The sequence below is a fragment of the Salvelinus sp. IW2-2015 genome, unplaced genomic scaffold (genome assembly GCF_002910315.2).
Source record: "Salvelinus sp. IW2-2015 unplaced genomic scaffold, ASM291031v2 Un_scaffold8520, whole genome shotgun sequence".
Lineage (NCBI taxonomy): Eukaryota > Metazoa > Chordata > Actinopteri > Salmoniformes > Salmonidae > Salvelinus > Salvelinus sp. IW2-2015.
The window spans coordinates 1-9,985 of record NW_019949779.1 but is presented as its reverse complement, the minus strand read 5'-3'; the positions used below and the strand labels follow the sequence as shown (position 1 = coordinate 9,985).

Here is a 9,985-nt window from a genome sequence, read left to right as displayed (position 1 = left end):
TATTGAAGACACACATATCTAAGTCAGAACACGTCCAGTGATGCTAGGCACGGGGCCATCACGCATCATCGTTGAGACATTACAGGTGAAGCGAAGTTACATACACCTACCAAATACATTTAAACTCAGTTTTTCACAATCCTAATTAATACTGTAAAAGAATAGGATATCACTTTATTTTAAGAATGAATTCAGAATAATAGTAGAGAGAATATATTTCAGTTTATCTTTCATCACTTCGTGGGTCAGAATTTATACACTCAATTAGTATTTGTTAGCATTGCCTTTAATGTTGAACTTGGTCAAACGTTTCATACCTCCCCAAGCTTTCGTTATTCCACAATTCAGCTGGGTATTTTTGCCCATTCCTCTGACAGAGCTGGTAACTGAGTCTTTGTAGCCCCTGCTCGCACAACTTTTTCATTCTGCCCACAAATATTCTTATATGATTGAGGTCACTTCTGAGGCTGCCAAACCTTGACTTTCTGTCCTAAGGCATTTCCACTTCTTTGAGTTCGCTTAGGGTCATTGTCATTGGAAACCCATTAGTTGAAGTGCCAGTCCTCCGCAGCAAAGCACCCCCACAACATGAGGCGCCACCCCCGTGCTCACGGTATGGGATTGTTCTTCGCTTCAAAGCCTCCCCTTTTCCCAAACATAACGAGTTCATTAGGCAACAGTATATTTTGATTCCATCAGACAGAGAACATCTCCAAAAGTATGATCTTGTCCCATGGCAGTTGCAAAACCTAGTCTGACTTTTTTAATGCAGTTTGATCATGCTCTTCCTTGCTGAGCCCCTTTCATTATATGAATAATAGACTCGTTTTAACTGTGATATTATACTTTAGCTTACCTGTTCCTCCCAGCATCTTCACAATGCTTCTGTGTCTGGATTGATTGCACTTTTCCACAAATACTTCATCTCTAGGAGACAGAACACGTCTCCTTCCTGAACGGTAACGCTGGTGCTTCCATGGCGTTAACTTGCTACTATTTTTAACAGGATGAACGTGGACCTCAGCATTTGAATGCTCCCAAGGAAACCAGACTTTGATTCTACAATAAATTTTCTGAAGGTACTTGCTGATTCTTTTGATTTCCATATGTCAAAGCAAGACGCAATGAATATGAAGGTAGCCTAAATGACATCCACAATACACCTCCATTTGACTCAAATGATTCAATTAGGCTATCAGAAGCTTCAAAGCCATACATCAGTTTTAATTGCGCTGTTCGCGCCTTCACCACACGTTTGTGGTGACCGTTCAGATTGTCACATAGTTAAAAACTCTTCGGGATCGGTGTCCCATCCACGAGTTGAGCTAATGGTAGCAATGCGATAGCATAGCCTCTTCGTAAGTAACAAGAAAATTCACAGGACATAGACATATCTGATATGCAAAAGCTTAATTCTTGAATCTACTGCACTGTCCAATTACAGAAATATACCATGGTATGTTTGAAGGTGGCATCAACTTTGAATATAAAAGTATTAATAAAGAAATTAGGCAATTGCGGCATCTTGATACAACATTTTAACAGAAAATCAATGTTCTTTGATCAGTCTAAAAACTTCGCACACCACTCTGCAAACTTCAAATGCATATCTGAGCTGAAAAAAAAAAAAGTTAACCCATTTGGGCCTTTTCCTATTCTTTCATTTTCCCAAAAAAAAGGGATTTTGATTGCTGGTTAACCCCAAAAAAAAGGAATACAAAAGAACGGTTTTTTATTCTTTTATTATCTTATCAGATCTATTGTGCTTTACATCCTACATCCATCATCTGCACAAACTACAAAGTGTTTCTTTCAAATGACCAAGAATATGCATACTCCGGCTTCAGGCCTGAGCTACACAGTTAGATTTGGGTATTCAATTTTATGCATAGTAGAGGTGAAGGCCTTCCTTAACCCACCCCTCAGAAGGAGGTGCGGCCTTAACCCAACCCTCAGAGCATGTGTGGGGCTTCCTTTCACATCATCCCTGCCCGAGAGTAGCGTTGTGGGATTAAACTGCCTTCTATAGGCAGAATACGAGTGTTCACGCCTCTCGGTATGAAAAACATGACATTCGGCCCAAGAATCTTAACTCAGGCTACCTGCCGTACTCTGTCTGTAACCTTAGACATAGCGCACCCTGCCCAAATTGCCTATTTGTACTCATACATTGTTTAATATTTTTCAAAGTAGCTCTCAGCTAAAACATGTTGGGAGACCCCGACTAGACCAGCACCTAGGTGTCTGGCTAGACTGTAAACTCTCCTTCCAGATGCACATTAAGCATCTCCAAACCAAAATTAAATCTAGAATCAGCTTCCTATTTCGCAACAAAGCCTCCTTCACTCATGCTGCCAAACATACCCTCTTAAAACTGACTATCCTGCCGATCCTTGACTTCGGCGATGTCCTTTACAAAATAGCCTACAACACTCTACTCAGCAAATTGGACGTAGTCGATCACAGTGCCATCCGTTTGTCACYAAAGCCCAATACACCACCCACCACTGCGACCTGTATGCTCTCGTTGGCTGGTCCTCGCTACATATTCGTCGCCAAACTCACTGGCTCCAGGTCATCTATAAGTCTCTGCTAGGTAAAGCTCTGCCTTATCTCAGCTCACTGGTCACCATAGCAGCACCCACCCGTAGCACGCACTCCAGCAGATATATTTCACTAGTCATCCCCAAAGCCAATTCCTCCATTGGCCTTCTTTCCTTCCAGTTCTCTGCTGCCAATGACTGGAACGAATTTGCAACAATCGCTGAAGTTGGAGACTTATATCTCCCTCACTAACTTTAAGCGTCAGCTGTCAGAGCAGCTTACCGATCGCTGCAGCTGTACATAGCCCATCTGTAAATAGCCCAGCCAATCTACCTCGTCCCCATATTTTCGTTTTTTCTGCTCTTTTGCACCCCAGTATCTCTACTTGCACATCCTCATCTGCTCATCTGTCACTCCAGTGTTAATTGCTAAATTGTAATTACTTCGCCTCTATGGCCTATTTATTGCCTTACCTCCTCACGCCATTTATACACACTGTATACAGACTTTCTATTGTGTTATTGACTGTATGTTTTGTTTACTCCATGTGTAACTCTGTGTTGTTGTTTTTGTCGCACTGCTTTGCTTTATCTTGGCCAGATCACAGTTGTAAATGAGAACTTGTTGTTAACTAGCCTACCTGGTTAACTAGCCTACCTGGTTAACTAGCCTACCTGGTTAACTGGCCTACCTGGTTAACTGGCCTACCTGGTTAACTAGCCTACCTGGTTAACTAGCCTACCTGGTTCAAACTCAAGCCTACCTGGTTAACAGGCCTACAATCGTTAACTGGCCTACCAGGTAACAGATATACCTGGTTAACTGGCCTACCTGGTTAACTAAGCCTACCGGTTAACTAGCCCTACATCAGTTTACTTGGCCTTACCTGCGTTAACTGGCCACCTGTAACGGGCCCTACCTGTTAACTGGCCTACCTGGTTAACTGCCTACCCTGGTTAACTGGCCTTAACCTGGTTAACTGGCCTACCTGGTTGAAACTGGCCTACCTGGTTAACTGGCCTACCTGGTTAACTGGCCTTACCTGGGAACTAGCCTACCTGGTTAACTAGCCTACCCTGGTTAAACTAGCCTACCTTGTTAACTGCCTACCTGGTTAACTGGCCTACCTGGAACTAGCCTACCTGGTAAACTAGCCTACCTTGGTCAACTAGCCCTACCTGGTAAACTAGCCTACCTGGTTAACGAGCCTACCTGGTAACTTAGCCATACTGGTCAACTAGCCTACCTGTTAACTAGCCATACATCTTACTGGCCTACCAGGTTAACTAGTATACCCTGGTTAACTGGCCTACGGTTAACTAGCCTACCTGGTTAAACTAGCCTACATCGTTAACTGCGCCTACCTGGTAACTGAAGCCTACCTGGTTAACTGGCCTACCTGGTTAACTGCCTACCTGGTTAACTGGCCTACCTGGTCTAACTGCCTACCTGTTAACTGGCCTACCTGGTTAACGTGGCCTACCTGGTAACTGGCCTACCTGGTTAACTGGCCCCTACCTGGGTTAAACTGGCCTAACCTGGTTAACTGGCCTACCTGGTTAATCTGCCTACCGGGTTGTTAACTGCCCTACCTGGTTAACTGGCCTACTCTGCGTTAACTGGCGCTAACCTGGTTAACTGGCTAACCTGGTTAACTGGCCTAGCCTGTTTAACTGCCTACCTGCGTGAACTGGCCTACCTGCTAAGACTGGCCTACCTGGTTAAACTGGCCTACCTGGTTACTGGCCTACCTGCGTTACTGGCCTACCTGGTTAACTGCCACCTGGTAACTAGCCCCTACATCGTTACTGGCCTTACCTGGTTAAACTGGCCTGACCTGGTTAACTGGCCTACCTGTTACAAATGGCCTACCTGGTTAACTGGCCACCTTGCGTTAACGGCCTACCTGGTTGAACTGCCTACCTGGTTAACTGCGCCTACCTGGTTAGAACTGGCCTACCTGGTTAACTGGCCTACCTGGTTAACTAGGCCTACCTGGTTAAAACTGGCCTACCTGGGTTAACTGCCTACCTGTTAATGCCTACCTGGTGAAACTGGCCTACCTGCGTTAACTGCCTACCTGGTTAACTGGCCTACCTGGTTAACTGGCCTACCTGGTTAACTGGCCTACCTGGTTAACGTGGCCTAACTGGTTAACTGGCCTACCTGGTTAACTAGCCTACATCGGTTACTGGCCTACCTGAGTTAACTGGCCTACCGGGTTAACTGCCACCTGGTTAACTGGTCCTACCTGGTAACTGCCCTACCTGGTTACTGCCTACCTGGTTTAACTGGCCTACCTGCTTAACTGGCCTAACCTGGTTTAATCTGGCCTACCTGGTTACTGCCTTACCTGTGTTAACTGGCCTACATGGTAAAGAAAGTGAAATAAAAAAATAAAACTGGGAGGCAACCCTAGTGATGTCTACCTGTCTGAGAGAACCAACAACATAAACAAATTACACAACAGTTTGTGTGTTCACTAAAATTAGCAACAAACCTAATCCTGCCATAGCAACAACCTAATCCCTGAAAAGCAAACAAACCTAATCCTGAACAATAGCAACAAGCCTAATCCTTGCCATAGCAACAACCTAATCCTGAAATAGCCAACAAGCCTAATCCTGGCCATAGCAAAACCCCAAAAAAAAAACCTTAATTTTCCCCTGGGGAAATAGCAACAGAACCTAATCCCTGAAATAGCAAGCAACCCTAATCGCTGCCATAGCAACAAACCTAATCCTGAAATTAGCAAACAAGCCTAAATCCTGAAATAGCAACAAGCCTAATCCTGAAATAGCAACAAGCCCTAATCCTGAAATAGCAACAAGCCTAATCCTGAAATAGCAACAACCTAATCCTGAAATAGCCAACAAAAACTAATCCTGGAAATATCAAACAAGCCTAATCCTGAAAGAGCAACAAGCCTAAATCCTACAAATAGCAAAACAAAGCCCTAATCCTTGAAATAGCAACAAGCCTAATGCCTGAAAATAGGCAACAATCTAATCCTGAAATAGGCAGCAACCAATACCTAATCCTCAATAGCATCGAACGAACCGCAAGCAACACCAACGATGTGTATTTTGAATTGACACGGGACATCACTAACTCACACTTGTCGTGATTTACTGTCCCCACACAACACACAGTGATGGGATAAACAGCACAGCACTACAATGGACTGCCATTGTTTCGGAGAGCAGTAGAAAGAGAGCAGAAGACAGCAGAGAGTAGAGAGAGAAGAGACAGCAGAGAGAGAGCAGAGAGAGCGGAGAGGGAGCGAGAGAGAGACAGCAGAAAGTAAGCGACAGCGGAGACACGAGAAAGAGAGAGAGGAGAGCAGAGGCGGAGAGAGGGAGGCAGAGATGTGAGGCAGAAGAGCAGAGAGAGAGAGAAGAGCTGCCACAGCAACAGATGTCACTACTACTTTCTGTGGTTCGGCCAGCAGTGAGTGAGCAGATTGCCGGTGCTTGCGTGGACGGCAGAGAGGACAGGACGAGCACCCACCTATGTTCCCGCCCTCCCGCGGAGGGACGGCGCCGGGGCCGCGGGGGAGGAGGCAAGGCAGGCGCACAGGAGGACAGCGAGGGAGAGAACCACGAGGGCGAGGACAGAGGGAGACAGCGAGCACAAAGAGAGCCGCACCGAGCAAAGAACCAGAGGGAAGGAAACAGGAGAAAGGGCCAGCACACGAGAGGCAGAAAAGAGGACAAAGGAGAGGGCCAGGGAGGACAGAGAAGGCAGAGAGGACAGAGAGGGCAGAGAGGACAGAGAGAAAAGGAAGAACAGACCGGGAGCACAGGACGAGGTGCAGGAAGGAGGAACAGAAGAAGGGAGGCGAGGAAAGGACAAGGAGAGGGACAAGGGGAGGACAGAGAGACGAACAAGAAGGAAGCAGACAAGGGAGCAGAAGAGGATGGAGCAAGAGAAGAGACAGGACGAGGGACAGAGAGGCGAACAGGAAGGACAGAGAAGAAGGCAGAAGAGGACAGAGAGGGCCAGAGAAAGACAGAGAGACAGGAAGAAGAGTGGGGCACGAGAAAGAGCGACCGAAGAGAAGACGCAAAGAGCACGAGGAGGATCAATAGAGGCAGGACAGAAGAGGAAAGACAGAACGGAGATAGCGGCAGGACTGCGAGAAATAGGGAACGAGCAGTAGTAGAGGTGAGGCTGAGTGCATATAGGTATGGGTGGCCAAGTGTAGTGTGTTAAGGGACGTGTGTCAGTTCTCTCCTAAGTCGTCGACGGCTGAACCGTGCTGGTCACAGCTGGGCAGGATCTTTACAAGCCGATGCAGGAAGAGCACCACTAAGACTGGCAGTCGGAAGCGCAGCACGATCACACACACACACAACGCACAACACACACACAGCGACACAGCGAACACACACACCACAGCAGGCAACACACACCACACACACACCACACACGACACACACACACACACACACACACAGGCACAGCACAGGCACACACACGGACACGGGATAACAAGGTGCGTGTAATACATAACAGCATCAGCCATAGCTGTCACAGAATGTTAGTGAAACCAGGATCTCCTCGACATATATCCATAAGTAACACCACAGGAACCACCTCCTCACTCAGCCATAAGCACAGACTATAGAGAACTACATGGTAACACCACGACATCCTACCTCACTCAGCACAGACTAAACACAGACTATAGAAAGCACATAACGGGTAAACACCACGACATCCTACAACTCACTCAGCCAGTAAACACAAGACTATAAAACAGACATAAGAGGTGAACACCACGACATCGCTCACCTCACTCAGCCACGAAGACGGGATTAACAACCACAAAGCTATAACCACAGCAATCGTACAAGGTACAACAAACCCTCCTCACTGCGAGCACCTAAGACAGAGGGTAAACAGCAGGACTGATAGGAGAGGACACTGTAACACCCTCCTCACTCAGCCAACGGTAACACAGACTATAGAAGACACATGGTAACATACCTCCTCCACTCAGCCAAGGGAACACAGACTATAGAAACACATAAAGTAACAAATCACTACTCACTTCAGCGGTAACAGCAGACGATAATTCCAGAAACACATGGTAACATCCTCCTCACTACAGCCAGGGTAACACAGACGGACATATAGAAACACATAGGACACCCCACCTCACTCAGCCAGGAACACAGGACTATAGACACGAATAGAGATAACATCCTCCTCACTACAGCCAGGTAACACAGACTATAGAACACACTAAGAAGGAACACCGTCAAACACCCTCCCACTCAAGGCACCGGTTACACGAGACTATAGAAACAAGGCATAGGTACCACACCGGGACCAGCCTCCTCACTCAGCGGGTTACACAGGACTATAGACACATGGTAACATCCTCTCACTCAGACCAGAGGAACAAGACTATAAGAAAACACAGTACAGTACACAAATCCAATCCACCTCAACTCAGTCCGGTAACACAGACTATAGAACACATGCGGTAACATACCTCCTCACTCAGCCGGTTTACACAGACTAAATAGAAAACACATGGTAAGCACCGGGACCATCACTCCTCACTAACAGCGTTACAACAGGGAACTATAGAAAAAACCACATGTAACATCCTCCTCACTCAAGCAACGCAGGAACCACTCAGACATGATAGACAACATGGGTACACATCCTCCTCACTCAGCCGAGGTAGAACACAGACATAAAACACGTAAGTAACACCCATCACTCAGCCAGACACAGACTATAGAAACACATGGTAACACTAGTGACACCTCACTCCTGCCATACAGCCAGTAAACACAAGACTTATAGAAACACACTAAGAACAGGTAACACAATGTACATCCTTCCTCACTCAAGCCCAAGTAAACACAGACGATATAGACAACACATCGGTAACATCGGCTCCTCACTCAAAGACAACCGGTAAACACCAAACTATAAGAAAACACATGGTTAACAAATCAACTCGCTCACCTAAGCCAGGAGATAACACAGACATATAGAAAGACACACTAGTAACACCCTCACTCAAACTCAGCCGACGGGTAACACAGACTATAGAAAAACACATGAAGAGATAAACATCTCCTCCACTCAGCCGAAGGGTATACAACACAGACAGTATTAGGAAACACATAGAAAGGGTAACAGCGGCCTCCGTCACTGCCAGCCGAAGAGAGGTAACACCAAGACTATAAAATCACATGGTAACTCCTCCCTCACGTCAAAAGCCAAGTAACAAACAGACATATGAAAACACATGCGTAACATCCTCAACTCACTCCAGCAACAACAGGGATAACACAGACTAAATAAACAACACATAGGAGGTAGAACATTTCACTCCTCACTCAGCCGGAACACACGAGAGCATAGAAACACATGCGGGACAGACCCACCTCAACTCCAGCAGATAACACCAACTAATAGAAAGCACATGAAGGTAACACCTCCTCACTCAGCCGGGGGTATTAAAGCAACAGACTAATAGAGAAACACACGAGGGTAACACGAGAAAGAGAGTACACACCCGCCTCACTCAGCCGGTTACACCGCTATTAGAAACACATGGTAAACACCGGCGGAACATCCTCAACTCCTCAGCCAAGGCATTAACAAGACATATAGAAAACACATAGTAACCATCACCTCCTCCACTCAGCCGAAAGAAAGGATCACTCAGACATATAGAAAACCACATGGGTAAACATCCCTCCTCACTCAGCCAGTACACAGACTATAGAAACACTGGAGGTAGATCCTCCTCACTCAAGCCGAATTGGAACGTAAACAGACACTATAGAAAACACACATGGCGTAAACCACCGTGACATCCTCCTCACTCAGCCGGTTACACAGACAGTTAATAGAAACACAATGGATACCATCCTCCCACTAATCATGCCAAGAGAGGGTAACACAGACTATAGAAGACACATGGTAGAACAACAACTCCTCACTCAGACCAAGGATAACACCATACTAGAGAAAAAACAACAGCATGAGGAGGTAACACCCTCCTCACTCAGCGAAGTAACAGCAGACTATATAAACGACATGAACACTTGACAGGCCCTCCGAAATCAACTCCAGACCAGAGATTAAACACAAGACTATAGAAACAACGATTGGTATACCTCCTCACTCAGCCGGGAATAACACAGACGTCATAGGATAAGCACATGGGAAAGGAAGTAACGATCGCTCCTCACTAAGCAAAAAGTAAACACAGAACTTAGAACACGAATGTTAACACCCTCCTCAGCCAGCCTGACATGTAACACAGACACTATAGAACAGCAGTTGTAACATCCTCCTCGACTCACTCGTGTAATCAACAGATCTATAATAAGGACAACATGGTAAACATCTCCTCGAACTCAGCCTAATAATAGGAAACACAGACTAATTAAGAAACACATATACA

At 46.1% G+C, this 9,985-nt stretch overlaps 1 protein-coding gene across 1 annotated transcript; it reads left to right on the top strand.

Moving 5' to 3' along the window:
• Nucleotides 1–6,032: 6,032 nt before the first annotated feature.
• Nucleotides 6,033–6,706, top strand: LOC139027236 (octapeptide-repeat protein T2-like; the record flags this gene model as incomplete). Its single annotated transcript, XM_070442378.1, has 1 exon — nucleotides 6,033–6,706. A coding segment is annotated over one exon (674 nt), but the record flags the coding sequence as incomplete, so codon positions are not given.
• Nucleotides 6,707–9,985: the final 3,279 nt, after the last annotated feature.